General features: G+C 35.0%; 2 protein-coding genes across 2 annotated transcripts; both read right to left on the bottom strand.

Annotated features, from left to right (window-relative positions):
- Positions 1 to 2771: 2771 nt before the first annotated feature.
- On the bottom strand, positions 2772 to 7228 carry LOC140665287 (uncharacterized). The gene is made up of 5 exons (XM_072891198.1): positions 5276 to 7228; positions 4783 to 4884; positions 4485 to 4700; positions 3658 to 3978; positions 2772 to 3583 (listed from the first exon to the last, which is right to left on the bottom strand). Exons 1-5 carry the CDS (start codon positions 7187 to 7189, stop codon positions 3443 to 3445), a joined length of 2694 nt encoding a protein of 897 aa, XP_072747299.1. The 5' UTR covers positions 7190 to 7228; the 3' UTR covers positions 2772 to 3442.
- LOC140664546 (uncharacterized) lies at positions 7214 to 8966 on the bottom strand. The gene is made up of 2 exons (XM_072889720.1): positions 8571 to 8966; positions 7214 to 8279 (listed from the first exon to the last, which is right to left on the bottom strand). Exons 1-2 carry the CDS (start codon positions 8645 to 8647, stop codon positions 7214 to 7216), a joined length of 1143 nt encoding a protein of 380 aa, XP_072745821.1. The 5' UTR covers positions 8648 to 8966.
- Positions 8967 to 18661: the final 9695 nt, after the last annotated feature.

The following is an 18661-nucleotide window of genomic DNA, read 5'->3' as shown; positions in this document are numbered from 1 at the left end:
ATATCGCAAACTCGCCACACCTTCTTACATTTACTGTATTTGTGAACAGCAGATACTTATTTATTAATTTTAAGACAAAAACTGTCTATGAAAAATCTTGTATTCTGCAGATTTCTAGATTTCGAAATATTATTTGAATAATATCTAAAAAAAATCCCATATTTCATAAAAAGATAAAGAAAAGGTGAAAAAAGAGGCATAACAATGATCGATTTGATTACTTACAATTAGTATTAAGATTTACTCGCGTATATTTAGGATTTTCTCGGTATCCGCAAATTGTGCAACAAGGAATAAGATGTGAAGTGTGTCGAAATGACAAGTGTCACGTCCGGTGAAGGCTTTTTATTCAAAAGTGCACTACAAGGCGAAGCGGTCGTTCTTATTTTACATTAATAGCATATTATGCAATAAAGCCGTGCGCGCCCAATAGTTGCGTAAACTATTCGAAAGTGAATCGCGTACATTATAGCGAGCAGCGATGTATCGTGAGAACGTAAGGTCATGCGAATTTATTGCGTGATATGAAGCTCGCACGTCGGGAACAGCTGAGAGAAAATTATACGAGAAATAATGCGCATTCTTATCTCTTTCACTCTTCTTGTGTTACATGATTTTAATCGAAATCGATGTACGAGTCATATTCAATTTAGTTCTCTCGTGATTAGATATAAAATTTAGAGACATCTCGACACGCAGTCGTTATTAAATCGGACGGAAGTAATAGTTACAGTTTGCAATCGACATACTTAATCGAGCGAATAATATAAAATACGATATATAAACTCAGTTGGTGAAATTCGCGCAACGTATTTTATTATACATAGCTGGATTGATACGGCGAAATTCCGCGTTCTTGATTTAAAACCGGCGAGTTAACTCACTTTTATCTAACACCATTCATTGCATGTTCTATTTTCGGGGCTGACAGTCTATATGTATAAAAATCGTTAGGTTCAGATCGGCTATCGGTCGAATTCTCGTCGCGAATCGCGGGGCAAGCTCGGACTCAAATTGAAGTAATTAAAACCCGAGTACGCGCGCGGGGATCAGGAAAGTTGGCTATTGTCAATCGGGAGCGTGCGCCTTGTTAAATTTCTCGGTCGAACGGGATCCTTCGTCCCAAGTGGAGCGAAACGGATGGCCAATGGCCAATGATGACTCTAAACTCTCCCTTCGTTTTCCCCCTCCCTCCCTCCCTCTCGTCCAGTTGTCTGCCGGGTCGTACTCAGTACGCTTCCGATTCCCTTTCTGTCTCCTTTTTTAGAAACCCCTCTTTCCCTCGTTTTCCTTCTTCTCGTAAAGTTCGTGACTCACCGGCAGATTTCTCGGAAAGGGGTAAAAAAAAAAAACAATGAGGGTTGTATCTTCTAAGTTCGAGATTTTTCAGTAGCATCCTCGTTAGTATCGGCGACTGAACAGTTACGATTATTATCGAAAAAATGTGCTAATGTATTTTTTCGAGTTAATTGTATTTATTGCAGATTTGTGAAGAAAAATATGCTGATAAAATAATATATTTTAAAGTATAGGAATATACATAAAATTTAAAATTTTTAAGTAACGATGCAAAAAATTAAAGAAGAGGTAATTTAGATAAAAGAATTCAAAAAATTTATCACGTTTAAAATGCTAATGCATATATTAAATTATATTAATATAGTTATATGTATTAACAGACTTTAAAATAATATATTTTAAAGTCAATATTTTAAACGTGATAAATTTTGAATTCTTTTATCTAATTATCTCTTCTTTAATTTTTTGCATCGTTACTTAATAATTTTGAATTTTCATAATCAATAACCAATCTGCAATAAAGATTATGCTAGCAATGTCCCGGATCGCGCTTAAGCATTCCATCTGAGAATATAAATCCATAAAATTTTTAAAAAATCAAGTATTTGTGGGAAATGGGTTATCGCATTTTTTTGACATGCCGTCTAAATACTGTCAAGTATCCAAATATTTAACAAAACGCGCAACGAAAAAACGAAATAATGCTTTATATTTTTATGTGCCGGTATGCAGGAAAAAGGTTAGGCAAATATTAAAGGCAAACAAATAGCGGGAGAGGGAGCGAGAAAGAGAGAGAGAAGCCGGATTTGAAGCGGCAAACTCATCCCAGTCCGCGTATCGCTCTTTTGAATCTGGACCTCTTTTTTTTTTTTTTTTTTTTTTTGTTCTCGCCTCCTATTGCGTCGACCTATATTATCGAGACGAGACTGGCGATTTCAGCTATTACTACGACGTCTCGTCGTGCTGTAATGACTCTTCGTTCGTTGACGCGATATAATTTTGAATGGCGTCATTCCGTGCGCGAGAGAAACGAGAGAAAAATTATAGCGAGAAAATATACGCGTCGCACAACGAGGAGGATATATCACACAAACGAGGCGAGCTCTGGTCTTTTTTTTCTTTCTCGCTGCCGCTGTTACCAGCGGGTTTAAGGCACCGTTTTCTGTCGTAAGCAGACATTGTCAGGACATCCGGCGTCTGTGATACGTTTCCAATATTTCATCGTGGCTCGTTTACGTTATTTCGCTAGACAACTCGTCGATGCGAAATCGTCGGCTTTAAGTTTCATCCAGCTGCTTTTTGTTTTGCGTTATCATTTTATTATTTTTTACAAAAAATTATTTTTACATATTATTGCTTATATTTTACAATGATATTTTTATTCCGTTAATTAAAATTGACAAGTTTAAAATGTATCAAAGATAATGCTCTTTTTTCATCATCGAAAAAATACACGTTTTGTGGATTATTTATCTTATATATTGATAACAGATTGCTATTATTAATGAATGGATGTCATTGTTATTAATATTCCAATTATATATATATATATATATATACACACACACTATTACACGCGCGTGTTTAATGAAGTTCGATGCAATGAAACTTGAGTGATTGATAATTGGTGCAGCGAAATGCAAAGCATTAGTCGGTGCGCTGCGTTGCCAATGAATTAATTCGTGCCGTGAAATCGGACTGTTAATCCAATCTACACGCGAAATCAGGAATGATGGTCAGATAGAAACGTTCGCACCTTTTAACGATCCATATATTTTGATTCGAGAATTACGAATGAAATCCGACGGACAAAAAAAACGACTACTATATTTCGATTTACGTTACGTCTCGCGGACAAAGCCAACAAACGCGACGATCATTAGCAGAAAATTAGGTTCCGTAATTGAACGTTTGTCGAAATTTCGCCGGGAATTGTTTGCGATTGAAGCGTCCACGGCGGCTACGGAGGTTAACCGTTCGCCGCATACAGGAAATGGGCGTCCTGCGTCGTGTCATCATGTGGTCGTATCGGTTACACGAACGTATTTGGCGCCGATATACATAGGCATGGTGACGAAACCAACTTGGAGTGTCGAGCGACGGATTTCTTTTCACGCGCTGTTTTTCTTTGTCGATTACACTATCACAAGGTCGAGGTCTGACGGGCGCTGCGAACTTTAAAATTGCCGATTTGCTTGACGTTCATTTCCGGTTCCACGTACGTGTCGACGTGTTTCGCGGGATCGGCGGTCATTGCCCTCGTTAGCGCATGCGGTAGCAAAGTCTGAATCATAACGATAAAATTAAAAAGAAAAAAAAAAAATCCATTCTTTAGAGTGCGATATAAAGCAAACTTACATTAGAATGCTTGCCGAACCATTTGGCGAAAGCTTTGACGCTCTCTAGATGCGTTATATCGCCCCAGACCACATCCATCGTCTCTAGATCTGGTATCACGTTTTCGCAGCGCAGCCATCTCTCTCTCACCCGATTTTCAGGCGGTACAAATTGAAGCTTCCAGGGTATCGCGCTGCCAAACGCCATTGTTTTGGCCGGCTTACTCTCAGCTTTAGCATCTCTAATCAGGTGCTTCCTGGTCATGGCAAGTTCGCCTGCATCAGGACATTGTCTCGCTGCGGCTACCCCGTCGGGTACCATAGGCATTTCCTTCATCGACATCTGTCTCAAACAGAGACGCGCAATTAATATAATGAAATATGTCATGGGAAGAAATTTTATGCTTTTATCATTTTATGACATAACAATGTGAAAAAGCTTTTTTACTAATAATTCACTCCTGACTTATTTAAAAAGAAAGTCTAAATATAATGTAAAAAACGATGCTAAATGATTTAATGAGCGCGATAATTATTGATTACGTGAAATGCGCTGTTAAAATATAAAATTTTTACATCATTAATTTATTAAAATTGATATTATTTTATGGAAAGAAAATCATTTTCTCTGCGAGAGATTCAAGGCGTTTTATTCATGAGACGTAAACGCAACTGGGTCGGTCTCCTAATATCGCGCTAAAGTTATAATTCAAATCCTGCATATGTGTTTCGTTCCACAGCGGAAAGTACGCATACGTCATTATATCATGCATCGCATTACAGTAGGATATTTCGCGAGAACCGCGAAATTATATAACATCTCGCGTCCGTTTCGTACTTTCTACCTACCTTCATCGTTCTACTGGCTTCGGCCGAAAAGTCAATTTCGAACATATCTCCGAGGACTTCCTCGTCGATGACTTTGTCGGTACCGCCTAAATCGCGCAGCCATTCGCAAAAGTCGCGGCATATCCTGTCCGTAATATTTTTCGCTTTCATTTCGAGAGTGGCCTCGGGATCGTAATCTTTGAGATCGTCCGCTGTTAAAGAACGCCATGTGATAACCTACCGTGGATTCCGAAATTAGAAAACGCGGACAATGGTTTCAAAATATGCGTGGATTACGATATTTTGTCTCTCGTCGTACCTTGCGCCGCGGTTTCCTCAAAAAGAGAGCGTAAGGATTTAATCGTTTCACTTTATGTTCATCTTCTTTTATCGAAATATCTTTGCTCGTCGGGGGATGCACCTACGAATACATGTAAAAGCTTACTTTTATTTAGTAATGCTTGATAAAGTGAATATTGTGTTTTCGAACAATGATCAAATTCAGAATATTAAAAATAAAATATTGCATTTTTTAAACTTAATCTTTACTCATTTTCGTTTAATACGAATAATATATGTATAATAAAAATATAATTTTTTCTTAATTTAATTATGGATTTTAATAGAGCTTTAATTTAGATGAGATTTATATAATTGTACAATATTAACAATTTTTATAATTACAATACTAAGAATTTTTAAGTCATGTTTCAGTTTTATTAATAAAATATCACTAGCTACTTTAAATTTGTTACAAAATTTAGAATAATTGTTGGAATAATCGATAAAATAAAACATCTTGACATACGTACCACCAAGTCAAAGGGAATCTCTCCTTCTATTTCTTCTTCCTCCTCTTCTTCTTCTTCTTCTTCTGTCTCGTAATATACCGCAGCCACTTTTTTTATTCTTTTTGGATACCAAATCGGCATGCCCAATAATGGCGCGACGAGATTGTAGGAATCGAGGGGCAAAACACGTCTTAACAAACGGGAATTGCAAGCAGGAGGCTGTTGTGTGGAGAAAATAAGGTGAGAAGGGAACTTATCGGGGCTCAAATAACGTTTCGAGTCTGCCAGCAGCTTTGTTAATCTCGCGGTTAATTTAGCGCGCCTCATCGTCCCTGGCATACTGGCGTGCTCGTGTTGTTTTATCAGTCGTGAGGTGAATTCATTCGCCAGACTTTCTAGTATGATCGCGGCCGACGCGTCCCTTCGATTCTCGAGAAATCGCGAAATTTCGGTTACCGATGACAAGGGTAATTCTGTCGGTCTCTCCATGTCAGAAAAGACCGACTCTTTCGCGAAATCTATCTCCGCGAAAGAGATTACTTTTCCTCGCCCATCTTCCGCTTTGCCTCGAGAAATCTCAAACGTACCTCTCGCAGAATCCTTCGATAAATCCTCGATGCTCGCGCAACTGTATCCTCTCTTTAGTTCGTTCTTTGGTGCAGATTTTACGATCGGTATCAGCTGCTCTGACTTAATTTTCAAAAGGGTTTTCGAGCCCTTTAAGGATATATCCTTTTCCTCGCCGGGTCTTTCAGGCTTTTCGCTGACCGGTTTTGGCTGTAATTTTTCCGTCGCAGTTTTTGACGAAGCATCGTCATAATATTCATCGTCAGATTTCTCCTTCGTTGTTATTGTGCTCTCCATAAGTGCGATTCGTGATTCCATAGTAGTTGGTTTTCTGTGTTTCAAAGCTCGCAGAGGTTCCATACTTGGATGTAGAACTGTCGGCAAATGACAAGGCGCCATATTTTTGTATCGCGACGGATCGTCGTCCAATGCCAACGGCGATGATGTCTCGTCGTCAGAAGTATGCACTTCCGAAGACGAAACTTTCGACGGTTCCGACGATATTGAGACCGAAATGGAAGTGGCTTTCAAACTTTTTGGACTTTTGGACAGCAAGTTTTCGGCGGGTTTTACTGTTTTATTCTTAGATTGATTCGATTCGATCTTTGGCGTCGAAACCGTCGTATCTTCTTGTTCCGCTTGATGCGACGGAGATATCGATTTGTCTGATGCAGTCTCAACTTTTTCCCGATATTTCGGAATTTCCTTCTTTTGGAAATACATCTTTTGTAATTCCTCGCAAAATTCCGGAAGTTCGTCGAAGCTGGACTCGCTGTCGTATCTTGCCTCAATTTCCGTCAGCAATGTCGTTTGCAAGGAGATAGCTTTGTCAGTTTCGTCCGTCTTCCGCAGGGATTTATGCATGCAGGATAAGCATCTGTCGCGGTTCCTGCGTTGAAAGCACGACACCTTTGGAATAGCACTTAAAACGTTCGTCAAACGGCTCTCTCTGGTTTCGTATCTAGCGAACTTTGTGCTAAAGGCGGACCTCGCCAACGATTTCGCCGGGATCATCGAGGACCTACCGGAGCTTGATCTGAAGAGCTTATATTGAATGCTTTGCTTCCCGATATTCGGGGTCCATGTTTTTCTCAATCTCTTCTGCATTTCGCGAAAAAAAGGAGACTCCGGGCTGCGAGTCCCGGATTCGAGACTTTCGTTCTCGGCCACGTCTGACTTGTCGTCTGTATCTACTATCGATCTGTCGGTGGAAGTGCGCGATCTCTCCGACGCCTCTTCCCACATTTCGGGCTTGAAATTTAAATTTTTGCCCATCGTCATGTGTTTCAGAGCTTTGTACGCGCATTGTTTAGAATAATTTAAGAATTCTCGCTTTTTGCTATCGACCGTAGACTTCATAGATTGCATTTGAATATTAGGTATTGTATCTTGTCATTTTGATTCATCGATAAACTTTTCTTGAGTTTTAGGAATATTTAAGTATTTCTGCAATTTTGGACACTTTATTATTAATTTATCAGATGATGTTTTAATTTCGCTTTGAGGTTGAAACGATTTTGGACACAATGACGCGATTTTTGTATCTTTTGCAGTCTTTTTCTCTTTTCTTGACTTTTTGTCGGGAGAAAATTTTAAATCTGACTTAAGAAAATCAGATCTAAGATTACATTGTTTATCTAGTATATTATTTTCTTTAAATTCTATTTTTGCAATTTCATTTGCAGTTAAATCTGCAAAATCATCATCCGGATAAGATTCCAATTTCTTTCGCGATGAAGTAATGTCTTTAATCTTTTTATTTTTGGCAGAAGTTATCTTTCTTTTAATTTTATCATATTTATTAGAAGTATTTTTCAATAACGGCAATTTAATCAATTTCTGATTTGACGATACATCTCTTGGATCGTCTCTCAAATATTTCTCGATATCGTCGTCGAAAATTTTTATGGCAGGCCCGTGTTTGTGAAAGGGACACGTTTTTTTTGAATACACTTTTCCATCTCCATCCGATTCGTCATAGGGAATGATAGAAGTTTTGGAAGGAACATTTAGAAACTCTTCTAGAAACGCTTCTTTGCATGAATTTACTTTTATCATACATTTATTTTTAACAATAATGTGTTCTTTCTCTGCGTTTGTCTTGGTGATCGTAACTGCATCATTTTTCGATATCTTTTTTAATGGCGTGGGAGGAGAAACTTTAACTATCGGTTCTATATTAGGATAAGTATTGTCATCGTCTCTTTTTGAAGAAATATCTGACGTTTTAAAGGATTTCGGATCTATGAGAAGTACGTTTTCATCGAAACCTTGGGAAGTGCTAGGAGCGTTAAAATCTACGATATCGCAAAAATCTGTTTCTGAATCGTGCAAAGTAGGAATAATAGGAAGATAGGATAATTTTGGAAATGAATCTCTTACTCTAATCAACCTTTTTTCTTCATTATCGCAAAACTTTTCCCAGTAAGCTCTTCTTCTAGGAAAAGAATAGTCCCATCTGTAGCAAGGTTATACATTATTTATGAGAGAAAAGCTTATGTAATTTTAACGCACACAATATGTAATAATAATTTAACAAAATACTTAATACTTATTGATTTAATTATTACCTTATAGATCTTTCTTATCAAGTATTATTAAGCGCAATGAATTAATCAATGATTAATGATTAAGTTTATCTAATGGTTGAAAATTATATTTGTAACAAACCATATGAGCTTTTATATTGATTTTGTGTGTGTATTTATGTATTATTTGTATATTTAAATTATATATTCAATTAACATACTTTGTTCCATCTACAACACGTAGTTTATGCATTGTGTAGTCATGTCTAGATTGCTTCGGTCTTGATGGATGAGTCATCTTGTAGAATTTTATAATATTTTTCACACCTTTGTAATAGATCGATGAGGTTATTTGCACTAATAAAATTTTTATATTTAACTAAACCGCATTTTCTGATGGCATTCTGTGGTTGTCGACACGGGCTACTGAAGGTATCCAGTTTTATTATCGATCAAACAAATTGGGGGAATAACACTGCAGATATTATTTCCATGACGAGCTTCTGGATACTAGGAAGAGATGGTAGTACTTCCTTCTGAAGTTTGTATTGATCGCGTAGGTTGTCGAGTTCTATACCATCGACTGATGTTCAACGCTCTTTACAAAGATGACTAAAATTGTATCTCTTGTGGATAATATCAAAAGACATTAAATTGTTATCTTGTTAAGATTCATACATTTACTGTATGAAATTGTGGATACTTTTAAAATTTATTTCAAAATATGTACATATATTATTTAAATATTGTATATTTCATATATAAGTTTTATATTTCGTATATAAAATGTATATATAAATTTTAATAAATAAACGATTTTATTTTATATTTATTATTGTTACTTTTTAGAAGAAAAGAAGAAAAATAGTAGAATTTTGCATTAAATTTATAATCATCAGTGATTTATTATCTTTACAGTATTAATATTTTAAAGGATAAGTTGAATGAAAAATAAATTTGTTTTTTCTTCATAGAAAAAGGAATACAGTTTAAAGTATATGATTATAATAGTTGCAAAAGCGAAACATCTTTTTGAGACGGATATTATATAATTATGTAACTTTGGTATCAACTGTCAACCAATAAGCTGCAGCACAAATTATGGCAACCGAAGGAACTTGGAAACTTCCAACGAGCCCGCATATATATCTATTTTGCAATAAATAGAATGCATTGCGCCAACAAATAAGTTACATATATAATTACCTATACAATTACGCGACAAGGAGTTTATATTAATATTCGCGTTGTAGTACGTTGATCTAACAATAAGCCAAGATACCTGTGTAATTGCTATTCTTTAAAATCTTACTTCCTCTATCTCATTATTATTAGCTATCATCAAATTCCATTTCGGTTAAATGACTCGATATTTTATACATTTGATGAGACAATTAAATAAAAAGAATTATTTAAAATAAAAACTTGATCTTACAATCGTAAAATTAATATAAATGAAAACTATATGCTTTGAAAAATTTTATCTGCAAACGTTGTGTTCTGATTTTTTTTTAGAATTTTTGCAGACATAATATAAAAATAATAATAATGTATTATATTTAATAAATTTAAGCGCGATTGAAAATTTGTTCTTTAAAAATATTCTACCATAAAAATACGATATATTACAATTTTACAATTTTTATCTTGATATTGATATAATATTATTAAAGTATTTTTAATCATCCACGAACAAAATGCAAGATTTATAAAAATTATTTAAATTTCATAAAATTTTATTATTACATTTGCGGAATAGATGGGAATGTACGGATTACAGCATCATAGAGAATAATAGAAATATTTTCACGAAATCTGCTAAAACGCGGATTATATTCAGCATTGCCAACGATTAAACGCGAATCCATAAGTTCAGTTTGTCGACGATCTCTCGGTGCGTCACGGTCCAGGATCGATGTTTCGAGTCCTCGCTCGTGAAATCCCGTGGTTTTTGATTCGCGAGAGTATATATATTGGAGTAGATGGAATGAGTAATTCGCGGTTCGGTGAAGTTTGACAGTTCGCTAAAAAGCTCTCTGCGTACGCGAAAGGCGCTTGACAGTCAGGAGAATGCGTGTACGCATATTCTGTGTTGTTCGTGTAACTTGTACAACGACGTTCATCACTAGCACGATCGAACAACTAGCAGAGAGATATTTTCGTAATATTAAAATAATCGCAAGCGGAGAATACATATATTTTTTTCAAAAGCGTAACATCTTTCTCTTTCTCTCTTTGTATTCCTTCTTTATCTCTCTTCTTTTACGCTTTCAATTTTTTGAATTGTTTTATTGTGACAATAAAAAACACCTTTAAGTTAAGGATACTTAAACGTAATACGACATTAATTTCATGTAAGCATACATAGAATACAATAATATCTACGAACACATATTTTGCTTTACAAAACAATCCATTTGATTTTGTAATTGTATGATATAAAACATAAGCATCATAGAAATGCGCTACATCATCAGAAACTCCATTAATGGATGGCAATGTACAACACGTTTTGTATTTCGAAACGTATGTGTGTTAAATGTGAGAGCGTCATCTGACCCAGTCGTGTGGAAACCTCTGGAATATTTGAGTAGCGAATGTCTAAGTAGCATCTCGGATATCAGGCTGTCTGATACTCTGACAACGGTTCGTCGACAGCGTGTAAAATTAGTCCCGGCGTGACAATGATAGTGAGAAACTCACCGGAAAATTACATGTGTTTTCCACATTGGACGGAGGAATAATTGCATCGGTTGGAATGCAAGTTTCATGTTTGCGGAATATAAATTCTGATTAGTAATCCTATAATGTCATAAACTTACGAAACCGTGCACATTACGCGGCATAGCTTACGAGAAGTTTATCAGTGCGGCGAAGCTATAAAGTTCGAAAAGCCATTATAAAAAATTTCTAGTTTGATAAATTTTTGACAAAAATATATTAGATTCAAGAATTGTATTATTTGATTTTTACAAGAAATTTTCCAGCGATAGAACGTCGCAGTTAAATTATATGTAGATTTAATTCGAGATTAAAATCGAACATGTTTAGAGAGTTACTTGATATAGATCAGTTTATTAAATTCGTTATTAAAATCTTCGTTTACATATATTACACATTTATAAATTATTTCGAAAGTTTCTCCTTCAACTCAGATGCATCTCATTTTATCAAAATATTCTATTATATATAAAGTAGCTTGTATGTAGATATATACAGAATCGAAATATACACTGTAAAATAGAAATTGCACGTTTATAGCGCTCACGGGCTATATTTGCTGGAAGAAATATAATTAGGATACACTCGGAGTGAATTTCACTTACATATACGTATAAAATAAGATACGATCAGCGATGTTAAACGCAGGGGAGGAAGCTGGGCAGTTTGAAACGGACGCGCGCGCTGCGGCAATTAATTGCAAAACGGGATTGCCCTTTGTTATGGGGAAAAATCGTGGATAACGTTTTCCGCGCCGCCGCGCCGCGGACGTTAAAACGCCGGCACGAGCCACGATGGGATCGGTACGTGAGATTACTTTGGGCTTTCAGTTAACGCACAGTTTTGAAACGAGGCGCCGCGGCTGTTTCCTCGGCTGCCGGCAAACTTTAATTTAACTCGCGCGCATACGTCAGACATATTACGGTGCCCTTACGTTGCTGCTTCTAGGCAGGGGTATGATAATCAGCCGGCGCCTTCTTCATGCAGCCCCTGTCGTGTCTTATGAGATGTCTCGGAGCCGCGGAGTCTGATTAATTTGACATCTCTGCCAATCAGTGTGCGGTGAGTATATCTAAAATGTGAATTAGAAATAATTATTTAACTTTTTTTTCGCAAGAATGAATATGTAAATATTTTTAAAATGTTATTAAAATTATTAATCGAAATAGAAAGTTTTGAATTTTTGCATTAAATATATTAGAATCGATAATCACTGATATGAATAATTATTATCAAATATAATATAAATAAAGAGAAAATAATAGCCAACACGCAGACGTACGTTGTGAAATAATATATTCAATTGAACACAATAATATAAATAATATAAATGAACGTTTTTTTACGTCTGGATCCATTTAATTTAAATCATCTATGTGAAAAGTGATGAATTAATCAATGCATTAAAATTATTAAATTTTTATCGGTGCAAAGATCATTTATATATTACTATCTGTAATAAAATATATTTTTAATATATTATTTTATTTTTATGTACATTTGCATTGTGGCTCTTATTTGCATTTACTTATATGTATTATATATTTTTAATATAATACTTTTCTGTATATTATTTTTTAAATATTGTTTTTAACAAATTGAAAATATAAAGAAAACGGTATAAAGAAAAATAACATAGTTATAAAACGTAGTTAAGTGACCATTGCTCATTTAAAGCTAATTTTATAATAATTTTATAAAACAGAAATAAAAATGGATTAAAAGATATAAGTCGTAAAAGAGAAATATATAAAATCAAATTTGATTAAGTAAAAATATAATGTTTTAAATATTATATTTTAAATATTATATTGCTCTCGTGAAATAAGTGAGAAGCGTTTATTTCAGTTAATTTTATTTTTATAATAAAAAAAATATTTTTAGAAAACATGTTATTTTTGATGTGTTATTTTGATTGTAAATTAATTAAATATTTTAAGTAAGATATTTCAATTAACAAATAAATTTTTATTTATTTTCATTTTTTACATACATAAATAGTAAAAAAATAGTTTATGCCAATATATTTTTATTTTATATTTTCACAATAATATTTCTGGTATCAATAACTCGTTATTTTGCTGCAAATTGTCAACTGCACAAATAAACGATGTTGTTTAGTAAATTCATGGTTGATGATACGACTAAAACTAATATAATTTTTGAAAATAAAAATTATATCTTCTTTCAGGAGATAAATAATATTGTTTTTAAATATTACAACAGTTATACTATTAAATATTAAAATAGTTGCTATTTATTATAAAGCAATAGTTATTATTTTTAACTAGATATATTGATCGTTTCTATAATATCTTGCATTTAAATATAGATGATTTGAAATATTTCTGTTTATTCATAATAAGAGTGTAAAACAATGTTTGAAAGATATTATTTATTACGTGAAAAAATTAAGATAAATTTACGAATTTTTATCCGGTTTTTCGATCGAAAAAATATCATAAACGAATTATCCACTTGAAATATATATGTTTCCACGAAATGATATAAAACTCTTTAAAATTTGTAAAATCTGTAACAAACACACACGTCACACAAGGGCATGTTACGCGCTAAATGTTTAACGAACAAAACTTCGATGATACAATTTGTTCTGCAAATTCTATAATTATTTCGTCACTCGCATGAAACGTGTGTACACACTCGAAATACCGTTGAGCAGTGGGGAGCGAGCGTGAAAAAAATTTTCAAGCGCACGGAACTAATAGTTATTCGCCACACACGGAGTAATTAGAACTTTTCCGCACTAATGCTAAACTGATTGGGAAACACCGTCTGGATGCACGGTTGCTCGCTCGCTCCTACATATACAAACACACACAGTCTAACAGAATGAATTTGAGAATCGGTTGGAGCACAGGAAAACAAGATTAGGCGACTAACTTCGTTTGCCAGAACCAATCAGCAGGTCCAAGAATTTCAACTCGGTCCGAGTTACATTCTTCTTGAATTAAGATGATTTCCGCCACGTAGTTCGCGATCGAAATAATTGTGTACCGTGTCTACATCTCGAGATTCGAGAAAGGTGTTAATTAATTTCGTCGCTGAATTTTTCAAATTTATCATTATTTAAATTTAAATTTCTATAAAGAAAATAAATTGCAAATTTTGTGTGTGTTAAATTTTGTTATGAAAAGGCGATGATAATTTTCATGGCAGACAGAGTTTTGTAAAAAGCGCGTGGAGAAAGTGATTTCGACGGGTTAGTCGTCGCTCGTAAACGCAGAGGAATATACCCGATTATGGAAAATCCGCCTGTGCAACCTTCTTTTCCCTTCGGAATCCCTTTCTTCTCTCTCTCTTTTTCTTTCGCCTCTCGTTACTATTTTACGCGGTTTCTTACCAGACGTCTTTTTGCCGGACGTCTTACGTGACTCGCGAGAAGAGATTTGGCAGGATTGGTATACCTCGCAAACTACAGACACAGACGATCGTCGTTGACGGGATCGGTCGTAGGATGCACAGAGTAACGCGAGGTCGAATCAGAGGATAGAATGGACCACCCTCTGTTATCAGCTGGAGCCAGCCAACTTCCCAAGCCGACAAATTACTACATCCCCCACCAACGCCATTCTAGTACCAAATCAAGCCGATCCCCTACCACAGCAGCCGCGGTTGGCTTGTGTCTCTTCCCATGTCCCATCTTCTCTGCGGTTCTCGCAGCTGCCACTAGTGCCAAGGTCAAAGTAACGCGGTACATTACGGTGTAAAACCCGCTTGGAAATTAGGAGCCTCGTAATTCTCGGTATTTAATTCTGTGAGAAAAAGCTACAACGCGTCGTTCCCTACCGCAATTTGAGGGAACTCACGGTGTTTTTCTTTCTACAGATCGCAGTAACATAAACAGAATAAAATTTAATTAACTCACAACAGGGTTATAACTTATGTAACTTACATTGCTTAGATACTAGTTCTAAATGCTACGACAAATTTATTAGAAAAAAGTGATTTCTGCTTTCTTCTGGACTTTTTTTGAGAGCGAAATGAAATTTTCTATCCATGAAGGTATCGTTAATAAACTTTCCTCAACTATCTCTTTCTTTCTCTCTCTCTCTCTCTCTCTCTCTCTCTCTCCCCCTTGTCTCTCGGCATAGTGCATGGAGACGTCGCGAGCGGGAAAACGACGGGATAAGGGGCGTCTTCTGCACGGGGCGGGATAAGGTGGGATGACGCCGAAACGTATGGCCTCTGATTTATAAAGGAAATAATTTCGTGGGAGCAATCCTTTACGTCGAGTACCTGGAGTATACGAGAAAGAAAGAGAGAGAGGGAAGAGAGGGAGAGAGAGAGAGAGAGAGATAAAGAGTGGCTGCATGGGCATGGCCGCTCATCTCCCTTAAAATTCATTACCTCGACTAATAGCGACGTTTAATATCTGGTCGCAGGCCGGACGTTTTACGGTAGATCACTCTAACACATGGAAACTATGACAATATCTCCGGCGCCACCGTCAACGACTCTACTCGCAACTTTTCTTAACATTTCTATTTTAATTTTCTTGTTTTTACTTATTCTTTTATATACATAGTATAATTCCAAAATAAAATTATTTTTAAAAAATATTATAAAAACTAAAAATTAACGTAATCATTTTAATATCTATTTAAAATTTTAATCTAACAATGCTTTATTTATGTATTGATGACATAAATAAAGAAAAAAAGATTAATTTATTTCTTAGTGCAGTTTAGTTGGACTGCACGATACAGGATAGATGGATCTATAAAAGAAAGACAAATTATATTTTAAAATATATTTGAAATTTTGCAAGATAATCACAACTAATTGTTAATAAAATTGTTAATAAAAAATTATACAAATAATTGTTTTTATATAAATACATAATTGTATTTAGTACATGAAGACATCTATGTACATGAAGAATATCGTTATTAACATTCACTATTCAAATTAATTATCAAAGTATTTTTTGAAATCCCCATATAATAATGACAAATTCCATTCACGTTTATCTCATCGTTGTCAATAGCTTGATATAATGAATAATATTTCTCAATTAGTTGTTCTGTTTGCTCTCTAGATTGAGCATTCATTGATAATTGTTAATACTGCCTTTACTTTTGTACATCGCAATCTGTTATAATCTATTTATTTGAATAATGATAAATAATTTTAAAAAATACCTATCTTTCTTAACATTAGTTTATCTATTTATATTTTATTAAAATTGATTCAATTTTCAAATTTTTATAAAAAAGGTAAATTATTTCAAAATTCTTTGTTAAACATAGTAGATACGATATAATGAATTTAAAATTAAAAACATAATATATTCAATGTTTATAGAGAAAATGATACCAAGCCGAAAAATATAACGTGTAGTAATACTTATGTATATGTGTAAATACTTCTTTATTTTTATTTTTTTATAGTCTTTTTTATAAAAAATTTTATTGAAAATTCTTTGTTTAAATTCAATGCTACATACATTGTACACAAGCTCGACATATTGAAGAACTCCATTGCTTAATTAAACGCGATGAAAATATCAAATGAACAATGTTAGATGAGTCTTATATTAAAAAAAAATTCAAACCGCATCAATCTTAATCAGCAATTTATTTCTTCCGGGATTTATATATATATATATATATCAGATTCAATTTAAATAAAAACTGTGATATTGAGCAGTGCTTTAAATCAAAACAAACAAGAAATGACTGTAATCAAACAAGAAATAACTGTAATCGTACACGACACAAGAATACGAGTCTTAATATAACGTAATCTGTAGTTGTCGCACGAGCGTGCCAATCGATTTACCGTTTTTTCGCTGTGACGTTTAATTTAAAGCGCCAATTTGGCATTGGCCTCGGCTAATAGGCAATTACATCGCAATCCTCCATTAATTAGTCGAATCTTGTTACAGACGCACGCCACGCTCCGCGCTCGGAAAAACATGAACGCACGTTGACACAATTAGCTCTCGCGCTCGTCGTGTGCGAGCTTTTTCGAAATTCAGTTTCGCCATGTATATCGCACTCGATTGCACGACGTCCGTTTGCAGTGACCACCGGCCGCGTAGACTGCACTCGCACGCTGCACGCAACGCAGCGCGTCCGAGGACGTTTTCAGAATGCAGAGTTTTCAGAGAGAATTGTACATTTACGCCACGAATATGTCAGAATTACACGGCGAATTTTTCCTTCCCGCGTTGCAATGTTCTTTGCGTTGTCCGGAGGTGCTCGACTTTCGCGCGATAGCTTGCGGCATGTTGTACTAAATTTTTTAATTCCTTTCCACATGTGGCTACGTTCCGAGATGAAGGTAATAAAAACATCGTCGTGTCTAAGTTTTTCTCTTTGTATTTTACATGAGATAACGCTTGATTTTAAATAACGAGAAGAGGAATTAATTAAGATCTTTAGAAACTGGAAAAAAATCATCTTTACTCCTTTTGACACTTTTTCCGATGAAAATAATATATATCGGAAGTTGTCTTAAAGATATTTGTTTTTTTTCTCTTCTTGAGAAAAGACAATGAAATAGCTTCTTAAGATGGGTCAATGTGTTTGTAAAATATATAGACATACTTTTATTGTATTTTACTGACTGTAATATAGTAATCGGATTGAATTCTTTTGGAATTATTTTCGCTATATATAATAAAAGGATGAAGAAAGAAAGTAAAACATCTTTGCACATTTTGTGCAACAAGAAGGAGAAGATGCTGCGTTCGTCCGTTTCGAAGAAAGCGATGAGGAAAAAACGAATAAGAAAGTTGATGAAATATTGGAGAGCGGATTACACGGGACAATATTCTGTTGTAAACTGTTTCTCTCGTCCACCCTCTGCGTTGCCAAATAGATACCGGTAGTATGTACTCCATCGCGTATCATCTTTTCTCGTTATCTTCGTCATCCTCTCGTCTCAATTTTTCCGTTTGTCACTATACTTGTTCATTTATCTTATTTAATATATATATATGTGTGTGTGTGTGTGTGTGTCTGTATGTTTTCTGGATATTTTCTTTAACTACATATTTAACGCATTATAAAAATAATAATAATTTCTGTACAATTTCATGCGCATTAAGATCATTCGATCATCTTTCTTTTTAAGAAATAATCCCAAGGACGTTCGATTCGAAAATCATCGGAGTGCGATGGGTAAAGTGTGAGAATCTAATCTGAATTACATCGATGTTTTGAGCAGAATTTATCGGTGGGTGGACTTGCCAAATCGCCGAACACTTCTCACCGGGTCAGTCGACCAGATGAACGGCGAAGTTGGATGCTTGCGCGTGTGCTCCGGAAATGTCGGCGGCGGTTTCACATGAGTTTATTTAAATTAAGGAGCGAATTACGCGAGGCGTGATATCAGTGATCGATTCGCGCGAACGTACCACGATGTGTCGGGATTCGGGCCATTTGTCAATATCGCCGGGAGCATTTCGGCACCGTTTCCTCGTTGATTTTTAATAAACGACTCTCGAAGTTCCTCGTTTCTCACACGACAATTTTCGCCTCGCGATTAAATCGGCAGGGAAAAATCTCAGATAAGAGACAAAAAAATCGTCCAGTTCCTCTCTTTTTCGACTTGGACGAGA

This window comes from Anoplolepis gracilipes, chromosome 4, assembly GCF_047496725.1.
Source record: "Anoplolepis gracilipes chromosome 4, ASM4749672v1, whole genome shotgun sequence".
Taxonomy (NCBI): domain Eukaryota; kingdom Metazoa; phylum Arthropoda; class Insecta; order Hymenoptera; family Formicidae; genus Anoplolepis; species Anoplolepis gracilipes.
The sequence above is the reverse complement of the archived record's forward strand: the minus strand, read 5'-3'. Positions and strand labels throughout refer to the sequence as shown.